This window comes from Stegodyphus dumicola, chromosome 1, assembly GCF_044657685.1.
Source record: "Stegodyphus dumicola isolate Sdum_Otavi_A_Nest chromosome 1, ASM4465768v1".
Classification (NCBI taxonomy): domain Eukaryota; kingdom Metazoa; phylum Arthropoda; class Arachnida; order Araneae; family Eresidae; genus Stegodyphus; species Stegodyphus dumicola.
In genome coordinates, this window is record NC_140768.1 from 201,308,270 (window position 1) to 201,328,821 (window position 20,552).

At 33.8% G+C, this 20,552-nt stretch overlaps 1 protein-coding gene across 2 annotated transcripts in view; it reads left to right on the top strand.

The window, feature by feature from the left end:
* LOC118191182 (tachykinin-like peptides receptor 99D) overlaps positions 1 to 20,552 on the top strand; it is a 221,636-nt gene that overhangs the window by 98,892 nt on the left and 102,192 nt on the right. For both annotated transcript variants that reach the window (XM_085824769.1, XM_085824773.1), the window contains exon 3: positions 16,670 to 16,760. In XM_085824769.1, the coding sequence (XP_085680895.1) occupies positions 16,670 to 16,760 (91 nt within the window). The remainder of the gene's footprint in view (positions 1 to 16,669; positions 16,761 to 20,552) is intronic.

The window sequence follows — 20,552 nt, forward strand, 5'->3', positions numbered from 1 at the left end:
GAATAATTATCTCTCTTCTATAAATTTCAGCTCGTTATTTTGATTAGTATTTACAAAAATGCCTGAAATGTTAAGTTATTTAAATAGATTAAAACTTGTAGCTTCTTGAAGCAAATCAGTTTTAGATTTTATGTATGCTATTAGTGGGGAATATGATAATCTAATGAACAGATAATATGACACTCATAAGAAACAGAAAGATGAACTAAGACTAAGAACTAAAGACCAAAATCTGCAAATATTCACAAAATTTTATGCTTAAAATAGTAGGATTGATTTTTTTTTAACGTCTCGGTGAATGTATCAACTGTGTGGGTGTTTTTGTCGTTTTCTCTATGTGTAACGTAAACACGTGCCGAGTCCTTTAAAAAATCCTTTTCAAAGGCATCGTTAGCCTCAGGTATATAATCTTCGTAAGCTTTGCCTTAGTGAATTAAACAAATAAATACGCAGAAAAATTAACACTTTCTCCAGGGAAAATAAGAGAGCGTATTTTTGCGAAATGTAAAAATTTATAGATAAATATATCTACAGAATTAAAGGAGAAACGAAAGAGAAAATTTAATACATCAAACTATCAAGAATCAATTGTTAAAAGACCTAATCTTTCAAAAATATTTTTTCATAGTAAAATGAAAGGAGCGAAGTCTTAAGACGGGAAAAATGAAATAATATTTTTTCCTCTTTCCAGTTTCTAATCGGTCAAAAATCACTCATTTATAAGGCAGCTATGCTAACCGTTATATTACCGATGCTTGTCTCAGTTACAAGATATTTTCTTCCACCTTACAGCGTGCCTTCATTGTGTAACGGTAGCGTATTTGAGAGGTCCAGGTTTGAGTCCCAGCAAGGGCATTGCACATCTCCTGCTTCAAATAACATAATAAAGTCCACAGTGGCGTCTGAGCTAAAAGGTGTAAGACGATAATTCGTCAACAGCAGGATTTGGCGATTAGGTCGCCTTTTAAAAGGGGGAGTATATAAGGTTCGCCAAGCGTTGAATTATTTTCTTCCGCCTTCTAGCATGCCTTCGTGCTGTAACGGTAGCAGACACGGCGCGTATTGGAAAGGCCCAGGTTCGCGTCCCGGCGAAAGCATTGCACATTTTATACATCTCCTGCTTCAAAATAACCTAATGTCTCTACATATTATTCGAATATCCTTTGAGCATTCATATTTGCGTGAGAAAAATATATGCAGATGTTGCAGGTGAAACAATCTTACTCACCTGCACAATATAATATATTGGATCTTGCTATCAAGAAATACTTGTTAAAAGATCTGATCTTTCAAAAATATTTTTTCACAGTAGAAATGAAAGGAGCGGATGTTTTAATACATGAAAAATGAAATAATATTTCTCCCGCTCTTCAGTTTCTAATTGGTCAAAATCAATACGTCTGGATTTAGCTATTTTAAAAGAAAGAACTTGTGACTAAAAGCACCGAAGGATATAAATCTTTTAAAAGCCAGGTATTTTAATTCATTCTGAGCAATAAAGCAAGATTAGATCTTTAGTTAAATCACTGCATGAATGGGTTTAAAAGATTTAATTTTAATTTTCACTTCACGGTCAGTTTCTAAAGCTCCGAGACATGTTATTATTAACAGTTAACCATAACTATATAGTCCATATATAGTTAGCCATATATAATCCTGTTCATCATATCTAAACATTATTGCTAATCGACGACACACACGATCTTTGGTAATATAAAAGGGATTTATTCAATCCTTACTAATATTATAAATGCGAATGTGAGTTTGTTTGTGTGTTACGCTTTCACGCCTTAATAACTTAATCATCATCATGAAATTTTTAAGAAATATTTTTGATATATATTAGAAAAGGTTATAGGCTTCAAAATGTCTTCGCAAGACTTTAATTAGCCTAGATATTAATTAAAAACTACTTTTCCCCTACATTTTCACTTACCTTGTTGGGTTTTGCCGTATTAAACACATTTGGCTACTCGCCAATTTATTTTTTTCACAAATATCTATGGAACGGCAGTTAGTTGAATTTCGAGACACATATGCCCTGATTCCGAAAATTTATCGGAATCCATCTCATCTTCGTACGACTTTAATCAGCTAAGATAGTAATTAAAAACTCTGAAAACGCTAATTTGAATGAGACTCAACAGCGACATTAGGAATTTTTTTCTTAGGTCTTCTCGTGTGTGTCCAATAAATTGGTGACACAAATTAGAACTTTTGATCTAATTATCCAATTTTCTTGAAATTTAGAAACTTGTGTCGCACTCTGAATGATAGGAACAATGGTGGTGGAACTGTTTTTGTCACTTAATTATTTCCAGCTTAATCGCAGATGAAACGATATTACGCTTGATATTGTTAACTCTTTGTTGTCAGGCTGCGATTCGAAAGCTACGGAGGCGGGGGGGGGGTAGCTGGTATCCGGTCGACCGTTGGGTTGGCGAAAAGGTCACGGATTTGCACGTGGAAAATCATTTAAAATCTCTTAACTTCTAATTAACTTACCGACTTGAAACTATTATCAACATTTCGAGTTTTTCGATATATTTAATGCTTTGTTTCGTATTTTTTTAAAGATCTATACGTTCGTGTTATATATTTCTGTAATTGTTGCTTGAAAAATTGCATTTACATTTTATATTTTTTACATTTTACTGTGTGCGATAGCAACTGTCGAATGTTCTTTATTTTTAAAAGTAACCCTTTGGTCAGGCGTAAATACAAAATATCCGCGGCTGATAGGTATTGAAGAAGGGCAGTATTTACTGAAATTTTACGCGGAGTGTATTTTTAAAATTCACGCGGAATTGAAACTTATTTAAGGACATCAAAGCAAGCGAATCCGCGGGTAAAGCTAGTATAATATAAATGAATAATTTCTAAAAATCTTTTTATGTGTTCTTAATAACATTTAAAAGCAAGTATTATTTAATATTTTAATTGTAATACATGAAACACATTTTCAATACGTTGCAATACGTCAAATGCAACATTGAGCACTGTAGTTCGTGTCTAAAGTAAAACAGATAAACTGTGACAAAATAATGAAGTAAAGTATAGATTCTAGAACTGACTCTTTCTCTGTATTTTTAGCTAACAGATTTACATTCAAAAGATAGCAATTCTAAAATTAAATTCTTTTAAAATTGAATTTTAATTCTATGCAACAAAGTATAATCAGTTACAACTATAGATATTAAAATGGATAGACCGCTCTATAAATCTAGGAACGTCATATAAATTGTATTAAACGAATTTACTTGTTAAATCATGCATATAATGAATTTATGTTATCCTAATATCACTAAGTAATGAACTTGGAAGAACTTATTTTTCTAACAGAAAATTTTGAGTCTAAGAAATGAGATTATTCTGACTCCATTCCTTTTACCTGTCCAGTTAGATTACTAAAAATATACAAAAGTTAATATAAAATGTTTCCTGAAATTATTACGAAAATGTTTTAATTCATTTCGTGCAACTAAAATACGAGCGGATGATTAAAATGACATTTATAGAAATCAAAAGTGCATCAAAATATAATTTTAATGCTATGAATAGTAAAGTTTACGGAAAACGCAATATAATTTATTCAAAAATGAACGAATGAACGAAAATAATAGCTTATGTAGATTATTGAAAATCCCCAACTTTGTAGGTGACCGAAATACACACAATTTTAATATTAAAATCACTGTAAACAGATTTTTGTCTCACCTTTTGTTTCTAAGATACTACAGTGAGTACGTATAAATCTTTTCAAATTTACAGATATAAATATGATGTTTCTTTTTTCGCGGGAATAAATTAAAAAAATTTCTAAAATTATATACTATATTCAATATAACCACATAATAAGTAAACTCCATTTTAGGCCTTTATGCATTTATCATCATTTTTCCAATGCTTAATATGAATGTTAATTTTATCAGAACTTCTAAAAAGCAAATTCCATTGTAGAGACATTAGGTATTTTTGAAGCATGAAAGATGAAAAATGAACAACGCCTTCGCCGGGACTCGAACTTAGGACCTCTCGAATTCGCGTCGAGCGTGCTGACCACTACACTACGAAGTCATACCAAGAAGGCAGGAGAAATAACTTATATACTTCCGCTTTTAAAGGGCGACTGGGGTTTTGGGGCACCCAGTCGCCAAATCCTGGTGGTAAAGAATCATCATTCACCACCTTTTAGTTCGGGCGCCACTGCAGAGACATCAGCTTTTTGGAAGCAGGTGAGATGAAAAAGGACCCTCGCCAGGACTCGAACCACGGGCCTCTCGAATTCGCGTCGAGCTTGCTGACCACTACACTACGAAGGCATGCTAAGAAGGTGGGAGAACTACCTTATACCATAAAGATATTTCATCCTTAGTTCTACAATTTCGCTGTTTTTTGATTCAGATATTTATCCTATAGTTATTATATATATTATCAAAACGCTAGTAAAATAATTATTAAATATAGCTATGTAAAAGTATGTAGAATTCTATGATTCCTTTTTTTTTTGTATGGGAATAACACTTTATATCCCAAATTTTCAAATCAAATATCTTAATCAATTTTTTAATTACAGAAATAAAAAAAATCTGTTTTATTTTTTAGAATAAGGGAATAAGCGTAAACGCTTTCAAAACATATTGTAACAATAGACAGGGAGGATGTTTTAAAAGTAAGATTATAGAGTCTGTCTCTCTTGTTCCACATAAACCAGGATAGACCCTATAATGAATTGGCGAAATCTCGCATAGGCGTGATTAAAACTACTGACTCAGACCAAGGGTAAAAAAACACCCTTTATTAATTCAAACTAGTTAACAGAAAGGCACGGACTTCGTGCGTTACAAAGACAGGAGACAGGAGACCATCAACACAGTAACACAGTAACTGCACCATCATTACGACTTTCAGCTTTTTACTTTAAAACATAGAATATAATACAAGTCAAACCTGAAATAAATAGTACAAGATCGCACTTAAGTTACGCCTAAGAGGTGGACTCACAGGAATCTAACCGGCGTAATACTAATCTGATAAGGCCAAAAGGCTTACTAGCGTGACCGCGAAATAACAACGAAACGTGCGCTTGGCTAACGAAACACGCTCTGAATAAACGGAGATATTCACACATTTAAATAAGCACTTCACTTAACTTTAAATTTACATCCTGGCGAGAGATTGTGAGGAGAAGTTGAGAAGTCTAGAAACAGCTATCAAACTTAAATAAATTTGTTATGCAAAATAAGGAAAACCCTACAAGATTTCTTAATTTTTACAAAACTGACTTTTTAAGTTTGAAAACACCAAAGCATGAATATTTGCATGATTTCAAATATTTTCATAATACACTAAACAATAAAAACACCATCTTAGTATTTAATCTGTCTGAATATTTAAATATTTAATCAGTATAATATCTTAGAGATAAAATGGGAAATGTGTGAACGGTTAAAAAAAAGAAAGAAAGAAAAGGGCGCACAACCATTTGTATGGGCACGATGAAAGCAAAACTGATGTGCCTGAGGAAGCTTAAGGGATCAGCATATTTTGGTATTTTAATTTTTGGAGCTCAATATTTTGTTTACTCATATCGATGTCATTGATACTGGATTTGTTCCGTTACTTTATTAAATTATTAGCAGTTAAAATATTTTAAATAAAATAAAAATAAATTGCTTTCCTAGTCATCGACATAAAATTGTAATACGTGAGAACATCATTATGGATAAGGAAAGATGGCATTATGGATAAAGAATTTATAGATAAAATTAATTTTAGCTAATATATTTTTCAAAATTAAAACAAATTATATATACTTGAAATGACCTGCTTTGAATATAATCGAATTACAGTTAAAAGAAAATCATTTTTACTTTTAAGACTCAAAAATATACTCTTTTTTAACATGACATTAGAGGTAATTTCTAAAGCTTTTATTGGCAGAAACGATGAATCAATGATTGTTTGCTTCCATATAGTTTAGACGAATGTTTAAAATTTCCTGAAAAACCTACTTTATTTTCTTAATATTAATAAAGATACATAAGAATATTTATAAGTTTGTAAATAAGCATAGTTATTTATTTAAACAGTATTTCATGCATAATAATCAAAATTTTTAATTTAAACAATGAAAAATACACAGCCCAAATTTTCAAATTATTTCAAACTTAATTACTGTTTTAAAGTTGCTCATGTCAGAAGATTTACGATAAGTTATATTATACAGATTTTTTAATGTAGTTTATCAAAATATCTTGAAATTGTAATGAGCTAGTTCAAAGAAATCATGCTTCTAAGCAATAAAATCACATTTTTATGAAATCTCAATAGAAAAAAAATTACTTTGAAATCTTGTAAGTACCTTACTTTCTTAAATTTAAAGACGTACAGATAAATAAAAATCAACTTTTCTATCATGCGCATCTATGCAGTTGCGTTTTTAAAAGTGTATACAGAAGTACTTGTGTATACAGTTCAGGGGATTTTATACTAGGAATTTGCTGAAATCCGAATGTAAAAAAAGTTATCTGGTGCTTTAAACAGTGAAGCCTTACCAATGGCAGAGTGGTTAAGATTGCTGAATACTGGTAATTTGACCTGGTTCGATCCTAGGCGAACGGGCTGGTTGCGTGTTTGGGCTTCGGTGTTTCCCTATCTGTCACGTGAATACGAGCCAGTTCTACTTGGAGAGTTATTAGGTATTTTTTGAAGAAGGAGGTGTGAAAAATATGCAGCACCCTCTCCGAGTCTCGAACCTTGACTTCTAGAATGCGCGTCGAATATGCTTCCAATTACACCACGAATGCATGCGGGAACGAGGTAGAAAATGCTTTATACCATTATAAACTTTTCCACGAAGCCATTCCTCCTTGTAGGCAGGTAGTTCTTCTATATGTTATGTTTCCATATCTGTCTCATAAATACTAGCCAATTTCGCTTACAAATTTTCCCCCGATGTCATCCTACTTTTTAGGCAGGCAGTCCTTCTGTGGTTTTCCATGAAATGCTTGTAAGAAATCGAATTTTAATATCTAAGCAAATTCCAGATTATAATATTTAGTTTATTTAAAAGTACCGTACTCTTTCAGCTGTTGGTTTTTGATGCTGCATTCTCTCGAGGGTACAATAACAAGACTACTGACAATGTTTTCAGATGTTTCATTTTAAAAAATTGTAATTGAAAAAAGCTATTATCGACATTATTGTCAAGTGTATCCTTCCCACCCACAGCAACCAGTTTGTAATGAGTAAATGAAGGTTTGTTTGGTTTATTTAATTATGGCAAAGCACACTAGGGCTATCTGCCTAAGAGGAGGGATGCCTTCGTGGAGGATTTTATAAGGGAAACTGGCTCATATGTACTAACACATGGAGAAAATCTCGAAAATGTCCACGCAGCCAGTCCGTTTGAGGGATTCGAAACTCGGACCGAACTACCAGTATTTAGCGACTTTACCGCTTGGCCGCTGGTGGGCAAGGAAACTATGTTCACTTTATTTTCTTTTTACCTTGACGATTAAGACCTGTGAATTTTACAGGATTTTGGCTTCTTGCTTATGAGCAAATGTCGTGTAGAGAATTTGTCTGATAGCGTTATAAAAACTAGGTGAATGATTTTCTGATTTATGGAAATTTTAATTTTATTTGATTCTGAATTATTTATTTTATGGCTTTAATTTTGGGGAAAAACAGATGCTTCTGGGAATATTATTTAGTTTAAAAGAATATTATTTATTTTCTTTTATTTGCAAATTTTGTACAAGCTTTGATTCATTGTGAAAAGAAGCAGGGAAAGGGAAGCAAATTTTTGCTAAGTCATGATTTCGCGCGCTTTGTCCTTTAGAATGTTCCAGAAGGAATTTCATTGTGTAGTTGACCTTAAGAGAGGAAGTACATGACAGAAAGGTCAAAGGTTGCTACGTGACTTTCAATGTAAGTCATTCAGGTTTTTGGCGATTGAGGATCCGGTTGTTGGCTAAGTGAAGAAGGGCGCGCATGCGCGATCACCCTTATTTCCGCATTCAGGGATTGAAAACGCAAATTTTGCCAAAATTAAGGGGGCGATAATTGAAGCCATAGTGGGAGCCCGCGTTTGTGAAGGAGACGAAGAAAATTTGAGTTGAATCACTTACTGGCTGGCTGGACTTACTTTAGGACGTTACTCTTGGAAACTTGCTTGAAAGCGATAGAAAAGATGTAATTTACGAAGAGAGATGTTTCCCGGCGGGGAGCGGCAGATATGCTCCCCGGCCGCGTTTTGGTTAAGAGGCGAGACTTACTTGCTTGCTGAACTTACTTTTGGAGGTTACTCTTGAAACTTGCTTGAAAAAGATGTAATTTACGAAGAGAGATGCTCCCCTGCCGCGTTCTGGTTAAAAGGCGAAATTGAACCGGGCGAGCGACTTAAGACTTTCAAGACCAGGCGGATAGCCGTGCTGGGCAGCAGTGCTCCTGTTTCTGTTTTCCAGAGTTAAAATAGCTTCGTCATTATGAAAACCAGTTACCTGCGTGTTGACTTAAGACTTTCAAGACCAGGCGGATAGCCGTGCTGGGCAGCGGTGCTCCTGTTTCTGTGTTACAGAGTTAAAATAGCTTCGTCGTTACGAAAACCAGTTACCTGCGTGTGTGTTTCGCCAATAGTGCCAGGACAGGACGATGTCTTCTGAAACTTCCATTTGTGACCGTAAAGATGAGCCCCGCCGACGTCAACGCTTATTAGGATACGAGTCCTCCACTTCAAGACGTTCTGACCAGATAAGTCTATTTTTTGTGTTTGAACTTTAAGTAAGGTTTCAACGATTTCCTTGGAATGTAAAATAACAACGTCGAATCTTAATTTAATTCTCAGGCTTTCAATTGTTTCCCTTTTGCCCCTTTTAAATTACCAAGACAAACCTTAAAGTTTTTTTATATGAATTTAAATGTAAAAAAAAAAAAAAAGTAAATGACAAATTGAAGAATTCCCCTTAGACTCTCTGATGAGGATAAGATTTTATTTTATTGTGATGAAATTGAATAAACTGATATTTAATCTGGAAACCTATTACAGTATGTTTCTTTATATATTTAATATGTTTTTCCTACATATCTTGTATATGTTTTCTTATGTTTACGATCCTCTCACGGCGCGGTCCCGGGATGCAATTTTTACAACGTAATGCATTAAAAATTCACTATACGATCACTAAAAGTTTGGTAATTGGCAAATTCTTAAGAGTTTAGTTTCCTCCCGAAGAGAAAGTAGAAACCTCTTACGGTAAGTAGTTTCTTATTTAACAATGGTGCCGTGAAGAAAGCTCATAACACATTTCCCCAAGCATAGTGTAAGTGGCCAGCTTACAACTTAAAGGTCCACAGTTCGAAATGCGGCGAGGGTATTGTTGACATTTCTTGAGTTTGAAAAACCTTATATACTCTCTCGAATATTAGTATCAGTTGGTTTTAAACCAGAACTACAAACGTGTAGACATCCTATTCAGAAAACAACATATATTTAAGATAGGAATGAAAAATACGTAGAAAATTTCCCTCAAGCGGTTATAGGATTTGGAAATGGAATCTGTATTAATGATTTTATTGTTATCATCACTGGTGGATCAATAGCCTACTAAGCTTTTAAGCTAAGGATTTATTATTACTCCAACTTTACTAAATAATCTGTCACTCATAAATAAGTTATCCCTTTGCAAATATTTGCTGAATGAGTATTAACTTGCGATGTTGAGGAAACAAATATCTAGGACTGCCGGCTGTGCTGAAAAAAACACTTTAAGTCGAACATAATATAGTATAATGCAATCAAACCATTCTGCTAGAAATTAAGACCTTATATCCCCACTTCAGCTGTCTTGGATACTAGCGATGATTCTCAGAAAATCACTGGGTTATAAAGTTCTATGCATTACTCAATGGCTGTACAGATATCAGTGTTAAAGTTAGGAAAGATTTTAGCCAAAATTTTCATTACGTGCCTTTATGTTACTTTTACGATATGTAAGTGTTCCTAGTGAGTAAATCATAAAATCATAAGATTTATAGCTTATTATTCACGCTGTCGGCAGTAACAAACAAAATGTAGAATGCGTTATGACTGCTAGAAGACGTCGAACATGCGATATGAGAAAAGATTTTAATTAAGTGTTAATTTATAAAATTTTTTAATAATCTACCTACTATTTTAAAAAACATTGAACCCTCTCGTAGGCAGTTATTTTCCTAAGACCTTTGACAATGGCAAGCATTTTCTAGGACTTTAACATAACTATTTAACACCACCTAAAGCGACCATTTGTGCAGAAGACCTTAGAACTGTGTGTGGTCATATTTAACAGAAACTAAACATTTAGTTTACAATGTATCGATATACAAGTACGAAAATTTGTTTCGGTATCATTATATTAACACATTAAAGGCGGGGGATCTTGACGAAAGTATGCTAAGTAACGCGGCGACCGCTTCGCCTCGTTTTTCGTCCTAGAGCGGGCGATATTTTGTATAATCATAAAAAAATTAAGACTTAAAAAAGTTTATTTAAACTCTTAAAACTACAAGAAATATTAAAAAAGAACTAAATACTAATTACAAAAAATGTCTTAAAGTACATATTTATGAGAAGAATAGTATTTTTTATGAGTGTGATAATGTTGATAACACTCGCCATGGTGAAGAGATGCATTGCAAAACTCGCATTTGAAGCAAATCAACTTTCTTTTTTAATGTGCCGCACAAACTACGCAGTTTCGTTGGGCATATAGCTTTTTGCCTTTATTTTCTATCTGAATTAATTTGTGCTTTTTGACGTCTAGCGAAAGATATCCAGGCGGATCAATTTTATATCGTGGAGTTCATGGTGCCGAGTTTTATGTACTAGGTTGCGGCTCTTCAATGTCTATCAAATCGTCAGCATATATATCTTTATTTTCACGCGAAACCATATTGAAGGATTTCAAAATTTACTGTAAGTAGAATTTGAACAACCGAACAGCTTCAAACCACAAAACATATTAAATACAAATGTAAAGTGGCGCATGGATTGCGCAATGTGGTTTGCTAGCTACAGTCGAGATAAATCGTATTACTACGACTTCCGCTTTTAAGCTACAGTCGAGATAAATCGTAGTACTACGACTCCCGCCTTTAATGTGTTAACAGGTTTTTAACATCATACGCATTACCCGAGTTCAGAACCGTTTGCTTTATTTTCTCGTTAGTAAGCTTCCTTTTGCGAATAAAAAGAAGCGATAAACTGCGGTTTCAATAAGAAGACATCAAAAATGAATTTTTCAGCGCTTTATAAGGGTAATGATTCGATTAAAATTTTGCTTCACTTGTAGAAACTTCACTTAGATATGGAATTTTGTTAGAATTCACTTGTAAAGCTGATTTAGCGTTGTTTTCGGTTTTGAAAAGGAAAATGTTTACATGATATGTTTTGTGCACTGTAATTGTAAATTAACGAGAATGTAAGTTTTATTTTAACTTACATAATATTTTTATGTTAATTCTTTTCTATACTTCTATTTCTTTCATCGATCATCACTAGAATGCAAATTTGCATAAATAGCAAACAACTAGAGACAGCTTAGACAGAGAGAACTGTAGCAACTCCCCAAGAAAAATGTTTATTTCCTGATACGTTCACCTATATGCCAATCTGGGTTTTGGTTAGTGATTTCGTAATGTTTAGTTCGAAAAGTAGAAAGCGAGGTAATTTGAACGAGATCAGTTATGAGCTGAAAGAAATTTGTTAAAGACATGAATTTAAACCCGGTGGCAAGCAAAGGTGGTTACATTTCGTCAAATTTTAGTTTTAATAAATGCTATAACTTGTTAATAAACTTTTTAGTTAAGATCTACCCTTATTTGGATTCTTAAAATCTTAGAAGACTTCTAAAAATTGCAAAGACAAGAATTCCTTCTATAGTACAGGAGTGTTAAACAATTTTTATAATAGATAATCAGATGTAAGATTACAAGTCTTCTTGTCATATATATATATCTTATATAGGGAGTTGGAAAAGGGTGGCTACAGTGGTTTCCTTAAAATTTTGAGGTATTCTTCTGCTAACGGGTCACCAATCGTACTTGTTTGCGAGACGACCGCCTTATATGCTAACGTGTTTATTTTAAACCACAAGTAGTTATGTGATGTTATAATTGGACGTCGCTCCAGTAATCTTCCCTTCAATACATTCAGAATTGAATATATTATTGAATATTTTCAGTTTCTTTTTGGTTTTTTTAAGAAAGAATAAATATTAATTATGTGATTTGACAATTACTATAGAATCGGATTAAATTCTTTCAGAAGAAAAGTATCGTTCATACTGAAAACCTAAAAATGATATTGCATTTTATTACTACCGGAGCTACAAGATGACGATACAACGACAGATTGTGTCAGGAAAACAAAGATTTACAGAATGGATTTCGAGTTGTTTGCGCATTCCATTTTTAATTTCTGCACGCTTTATTTACTTCAAGAGCTCGCGTTGGTTGAAATGTGTCAGCTATAAATTCTAGTCTGGGTATAAGTGTCGACTGGAATAATTAAATGCGTAAATTTCTGTATTTGTAATTTTTTAATTTACCTTGGATATAATTTTTTTTTCATGAAGCTGTACACAGCAGCATTAGGAGTTTCATCCCCTGTCTCTAGTTAGATTTCGCGGTAGCATTTCTTTGATGTCAAGTGGCGTCCTGTTAACGGGAGAGGTACTAAAGTCTATTCCTGACACGTGCTTTCTTAACGAGGACATTCAGCTCTTTGCATAGTGAGATCTGATAAATAAAAAATTTTAATTTTTGAACAACATTCGTATAGCAAGATTTTTAAAGAGTAAAATGTTCATTATTTGCTTAAAAGTTAAACGCAAAAATTTCTTACTTTTGCGTTAAATTCATTGAGATGCAAATTTAGTGAGATTTCTGAAGGACACTACAAAGCTAACAATGAACATGATTTACTCAATACATCTATATTAATCGCTATTTGTTTTTTAATTATTTCGTAAGGCTAGAAAATATAAGGAAATATTTAATTTGAGTCAGAAATATATATTGAAAAGGGATTTAACTGAGCGAATTCCTTTTTTAGTGTCTTCACGAATGTTGCGTGTAAAATGTAAGAAACGTCTTGGATTTAACCAACTAAAACACAATGTATATTTTACATTTCTCAATCTTTCCATACTTTCAATGTTGAAACTGTTAAAAATTTCTGTAACATATTTGGGAAACTTTTCTGTTCAAAGTACATATCTAGGACAAATATTAAAGACAATAAAAAATCTGAAAGGTTTCAGATTTTAAATTACGTCCAAAGGGGCGTTTTTTTAACGTTTTGTGTGTTAGCTTTATTTATTAAATATCATGTTCTTTGCACTTAAACCATAAAATTCAGTTCAATAGGAATGTCGCAAAATAGTTTTAAAATGAGCATATCTTTAGAATTTCCGATACACAGTTCCGCGCGCTGGAGATAAAAAGGTTTCCCCCCCCCGTAGAGTGTTGCCACTGCTCGCTTTGAAATCCTTGAGTTTGTTAATCAAAAATCCGTTAAAGTTTTACAATATATTAAATCGATCTTAAAACAAATTCCAAATTTCAAATTTGGTCTTCCACATACCCATATTCGTAGGAGGATTACGTCATTCAAAATTCGATGGCTCTATGTACCGTTGTTTTATCTCAATGAGAGAAATATACATACATTTATGCGGATTTTTCATTATTTAATTTATTCAAATATAATGCAGGACTCTAACATTCGGTGGCAACAGTTTGAAAAGTAAAACGGACATTTATAGTGATTCAACGCAAAATCGCAAAACGAAAACAATAGTCCTTCAGGGACAAAGCCCCTTTGGACTAAAAATATAGCATTAAGTCCCCTTTTACAAACAGCCTGCACAGAAAGAGTGTAGCATAAGAATAAACACGTGAAAATAATATAGCCAAATATGGAAAATAGCTGCAGAAATGTCAGAAATATCAGATATAAAGAAATGTTTTTATAAGGTACTTACTTTACGTCTGTGGAAGTATAATTTTACAGCAGTAAATGACTTTTATCTTCATCTTCCAACTGTGCATTCTGATGAGACTGTATAGCATTATGCCTTTGTTATAGCAGTTGTATTTTGTATATACTATACAGCTTATAATTCAGAAGTAAAACAAAACAGCCTAATGAAAATACAAAGACGATATTAATAACGCTTGAGCTTGTAGTAAATAATGTCATATTATTTGGGAATTATTTTTACCCATAACAGTACATAATGCACATGCATATAATCCTAAACTGCTCAATCTTAAAAATGATGCAAGTGTACAGCCTTTAATGGTCTGCTTCATACTGTCATTTTATCCAGATAGAAAAGTGATGTAAACAAAAACAAAACTCATGTCCATTGTTGAATGCAGAAGAAAAATAGACAAAAACAAGAAGAAACAGAGAGTTTAAGAACTTTGAATACGATTTAATTTTTGTAGCCAAATGAAGTTATTTTCTTGACTAAACTGCATGAAAAAATAGTTAAACTGCTAGGAATACTCTTTTCTTAATCACATTATGTGCTTTTAACATTTCCTGTGTTTTTAAAAATTGTCCTCGAAGTAACCATGATTTTGTTTTAATTATGGCTATTGACTTGCCATAATGCTGCCTAGCATAATCAGGAGTTGACTGTATTTACTTTACATGATTTGACTAGGATACCTTTCAATAAGTTATATTTTGAATATTAAAGAGCACAGGAAAACGGTCAAATTAATGCACTCAATAATCAGTACGGCGAGTGGGATGAAAATAAACATTCTTAGGCTGGTATTACACATCCATTTATTTCAGACGAGCAATTGCTTCAAACAATTTTTGTACCTGCTTTACTACTGAAAGAAAGACGCACAAGTTTTTCCATCATTATCCATTGTAATTTGTTCATTTCCAACCACCAACAGCTATTAGCATCGAATCTCCAGGCATCAACCATCCTTTGTAATCGATAACTAGTTTTTCCTTACATGATTAACTTCAAAACGATCCTCGGCCCACCAGCGTCCTAGCGGTAAAGTCGCTGAACACTGGTAGTTCGGTCCGAGGTTCGAAACCCGTGAACGAGCTGGCTGCATCTGTATTTTAGTGGTTTTCCCTTTATATTACATGTATAGCAGCCAATCTCCCTTAGAAACTCCTCCACGAAGGCATTCCTTCCCTTAGGCATATAGCTCTTGAGGCTTTGGCGTAATCACACCAACCAAACCAAAACGATCCTAAATGACTGGCTGTTTCGTATCGTATGACAAAGGAGGAAAATAATTTTAAAGAGTTGTTCTTCCGAAATGTTTTAAATGTGTGATACAACCTATATTTTGCTTTGGTAATTACTGAATAAAAGCAGTTTTTTACAATACACAAAATCTCTGTCCAGCTATTCTTCGGTGATGTACTTGCTTAAATCCGACTATATCGTTAAAAAAATAGTAACAAAAAATAAAGATTGCACTGAAGAAACATGTGCCGAGAGATAAAAATTTTTAATTAAATTTTTAAGATTCTGATATTTTTGAATGGCAGTGTTGATTTAGGAATTAATATATCTTATTAACAAAATTTACTAAACTTTGGTTCAGATTTTAATAAATTATAAAATTCTCATTTTTCAATATTTAATAAAACAATTTTTTATCACTTAATAAACCTTTTAAATTGTTTTAACCTTTATCCTTTTTATAACCTTTTTATCGTAAAATGCCAATACATTACACTCTGTTACTTTATAACCGGGCACTTCACGGCCATTTTTTTCTTATCCTGTTTGCCTTTTAACGATAGTTGATCGAGTTTCCTAATTTTCCGCTCCTTTCAATTCGTGAAAAATGCTTCAATTATTGATTTAGATTTAGTTTATTATGGCAAATCACACTAGGACTATATGCCTAAGGGCAGGGATGCTTTCGTGAAGTACTTTGTACGGGAAATACCTCGAATACACGTTACACATGGGAAAAACCACAAAAACGTGCATGAAGCCAGCTATTTCACGTAGATTCTAACCTAGGTCGGAACTATCAATGTTCAGCGATTTTCCGCTCGCTCGTTGATGGGCGATGCATGAATGAAGGCTGTATTGAATTACAGTATAAATGAAAGAAATGAATTTTTGAGAAAATAAATGTACGAGAGCGACGACACTTGTTGCGATCATAATAGTGGTGTGTCAGAAAGGCTTTTAATGGCTCTTTTTTAAAGTAACAGACTATAAGAACTTCAGGTCACTTCTTGTTTGGAGAAAATATTTTTCTCGCTCAGTTTCTTTAATCTAATACCAAACCTGAAACCGGACATCTCTACTTGACATTGTAGAAAAAAAAGTAATTTCTTTAATCTTGTTCTTATATTTTAAATAAAAAATTAAGCAACTGAAATTTGATAACTTCGGTGGTTTTATTATTTTTTAAGAAAGGTTATAATCCTCCTTTTTCTTTTCCAAATTTACTGAAACTGATGGATGAATTGTTCATTTCGTTTTCTTAGCACATATTAGTTGAAGACTTAATTAATCACACTCATCGAACTTTTCTGTATTATTTAAAGAAATGAAATATTGAAATAAATGAGTCTCTTAATTGAAAATACAAATCTATTTTTGCATTTTTTCAGGTACAAGTACATTAACGTCATTTGGTTCTCTGCCCATTGGCTTGCTATGAGCAATTCATGCTACAACCCATTTATATATGCCATATACAATGTAAGTACCGTTTTCTATATTCCTTTTTTTATGCTTTATTGTTGCTAATTTTACATTTAAGCGCATCTTTCCTTCCGGGGACAGTCAGCTCCTAAATCATCGGTAACCAACAACTTTATTGGCAACGTATTGGATTCTATGGTTCGTTTTATTTTAATGGTATATCTAAATTAAATCTATACAATTAAATATTTATAAATTTCCACAATTAAAAATGAAATAACAATCATTACATTCCTTCGCCTGTAACTTACGATTCCGTGGTAGTGGATAATTAACTTTCAGAGTACAATGGGATTCATACACATGACGTGTTTACTGCCTATACCCATATGGCGAGAGCTAAAGCCCAAATTTTAGATGAAAAAAAATTAGCATCAGTTACGTTACAAGACTCGCTCAAAGTTTTGAAAAGGGCACATCATACAGCATTTAAAATTATCCGGTGTGGCAATGGACAGTTTTAATTATGCGCTTATCCACCAATCATTATACTAAACGATAACAGATTGGGTACTAATGTTATAAGCAAGGATGTTATTAAGAGGTACTCAGAGGCGCTAATCTTTGAGAGAGGCTCCCATCATTGCCCTAACAAAAGTTGCTTGATCCCATAAATGTATTTATTAGTTATTAGCTTAGTCGGGGCGACATGGTAATTTTTTGTTGTTGAAACTGAGTGTCAAAAAAATAGAAGAAACCAAGGCTGAAATTTAGAGTGCTCCAGCACAAATGCTAGAAAAGGATCGTACAGTCAGGAAAGCAGCCAGTATTGCACCAGTAGTATCGCCGTTTATCATTCGAAGTCATTTGTATCCTGTACAGTTAAATTCGAAGATGACCGACAGAAGTTGCGATGGAATATGTGTATCCAGTAGAAGTTTACATTCCCAACACAGACAGAACCGAATTAAGGTGCCGGACTTTTATCTTGCACAATGTCAGGCTGGCTTGCGTTTAGTGATGATAGTGCCTGGAGAGACGTAGCCGATATCCTCTAATTGTACTACAAAAGCAATCTAACGTTTAGCATTATCTAACGCTGGGCTCTTAAACTTTTATTAATCGAGACCCCTTTTTATCACTGAAAATTTTTCGCGATTCCAGATATTATATATACAAAGATATAAAAATAAATATCGTCTTCTAAATAATTTACTTCTTTGGTAAACAATATACATCTTGTTAGGTTTTTTTTTTTCCCCCTGACACCAGTTGTTACGTTATTTTCTTCCTTCACGTTCGTACGGGGTTCGTGTGGATTTGGAGTGAATAATGACGACACTTGATGAAGTATTGAAACACACTTTATTTAGCCAATATTAATCAGGACAGCTCCAAAGTGACTTTTTCAGTCGTCGAACTGTTATAAACACGCTGACACGTTCAGCGACACAGCCTTCACACTGTCAGGCTATAACGGTGGAGACAGCTTCACTGCAAAGCACCCGAGTACAGCTCCCGACTCTGTTTAGTCTTTCTCGGAAATCCACGTTCTCTCGCGACACTCCACGCGATGCACTCGACGATACACAAGAAAATAGCCCTCGACTTTCTAAGACAAAACTCGACGATGCACTAAAAGACTCTCTCGATGCACTCGACGACCAACTCGGCGCTAGATTTCGAGACACTAGCTCAATGACTGACTATCAGCTCGCTAGACGAGGCACACACTAACTGACTGCGGACCAGCAGGGTTTACATAGCTTTCGACTTGTGTTCGAGAACATTCTGAGCTAAACCGGTAAGAATTCGATCCAGAAGGTTCTCCAATCGTTCATGGTCTATTGTCAGTTTTGTCGCCAAATGTGGCAACCCTGCCTTCCCTTGCCATTTTATGGCAACCCTAAAACTGCTTTGCGGGGAAGCCATCTCACCGCCCCTGTACATTTCGTAACAATATAAAAAGAAGTAGTTTGTAGCGTTGCGCGCCTCCAACTTGCACGCAACCAAGAGGTGACTGTTGAAACTGGATAAAAGACAGAGTCTTGTTAAGGGTTTAAGTCCCTTTTTATTCAACGTAATAAATTACAAGTGCGAGCTCTTGACGCTCACAAACTACGCCAACTTGGCGGTAAAATAAAAATAATAACCTGAAAAGAAACTAAAGACAAGACTCTAACTACGAGGCTCTCTAAAAGTAACTAACCTCACCGCGTTTTACCATACCGCTGCTAATTCAGCAAACTTGAAGATCACGTTGAACAATTAACAATACTTCCAGGCAAGCACACAGGCCGAAACGCGGGGTTCTTCAATTTCTGGCTAACTACCTCCGCGCTCGTGAAGTAAGAACAGCACACCTCGAACTCGTTTCCTTTCTATTTAACTCAGAATACTTCCGCTGATAATTTGAATCCTTGCGCGTTCTACTAAATTTACATACTCTGGCATTGGCAGTTCCAGGGGAAAGTAAGGCTTGACAGGAAAGGTAGTTTAAGCTTAAAATAAATGTTAGTTAAAATAAATATAAACCCTACAAGTTTAAGGATTTATTTTAAGCAAACAAAAATTAAAAAGAAAATTCGAATGAGACAGATGTGTTCGTTTCCTACTGCATAAACAAATCAAATGTTAGTGCGATATTTGATACTGCTGGATATAAAGCATCTTCAACATGTTTTAACATTGAACGACATTTGGTTTTAATTAGCGTTAAAGCTGAAAAAGCAGTTTTATAGAAATATGGGTTGCTGAATGAGAGAAGATCACTTAAATGCCATTTCAGAAATAATGAGAAATCTACTTCTAACTCCCAGCCAGAAATCATCAAGGATTTTTGTGAAAGTTTAGGTTTTAGGTTTGAATCGCTAGATAGATTTACCAATTCTTTTTGCACTTTATATAACAAGTAATTAATATCAATCAATGTAATATCTTTATAGGTCTAACCTCGTTAATGTCAATTAATGCAATTACATTAAATGTCATATGAATGTAGTCGCTTTAAATTCAACTATCGAATTGAATTTTCGTAACCGCAAAATTTCGATTTGCGATCCATAGTTTAAGAGACACTGATCTAAAATCCTTACCCGGAAGATAAGACGAATATAAATCAATCAATTTTAAAGCAAAAAATGCACAACTTACAAACATATAAGAGTAAAGAAAGTGAAATCACTGAGCCGGGTAACAAAGTGGATATATATCTATACATATATTTATATATGTTTTCGTGCGGCCGATTGCAACCAAAATACGAGGTGCACATCTACATGTTATAGCAGTCCTATACACAAAATTTCAACGTTCTGAGGCTACTAGTTTTTGAGTTATGCGAGATACATACATACGTACGTACATATATCACAAAAAATTCTCTTCAGAATTCATTTTAAAGCAGTTTTATAATTTTTTTGGAGGAAAAGTCTTCTATTCTGTCTTTACGTACAGATGTCACGCAAAAACATCGTTAAATTGCATTCGATAGCGGTCAAAATTGATATTTTGTAGAAATATGCTACCTGAAACTTTTCACGATTGCAATACTTCCTTTTTACTTCGTAGAAGGAAGTAACAAAAGCGAGGGAAATGTTACCTTGATCCCATTTACTGAAACATGGACTTTTTTTTTTTTTTTTTTTGTGCTTATTACGTGCTCCGCCATTAGGTACTACACGGAAAGGGAGGGATGCTGGTGATATAGTATTGCTGGTGAGAGTCTGCGGCTACTGCCTATGCTGCCGTGTCGTCAACGTACAATTTACCGCCTCCTTTTATTGTGCAATTTTATCACTAATGTCTTTAAAGCTTTGGTGTCTTTTTTCGGTAATACAGGTACCCAAA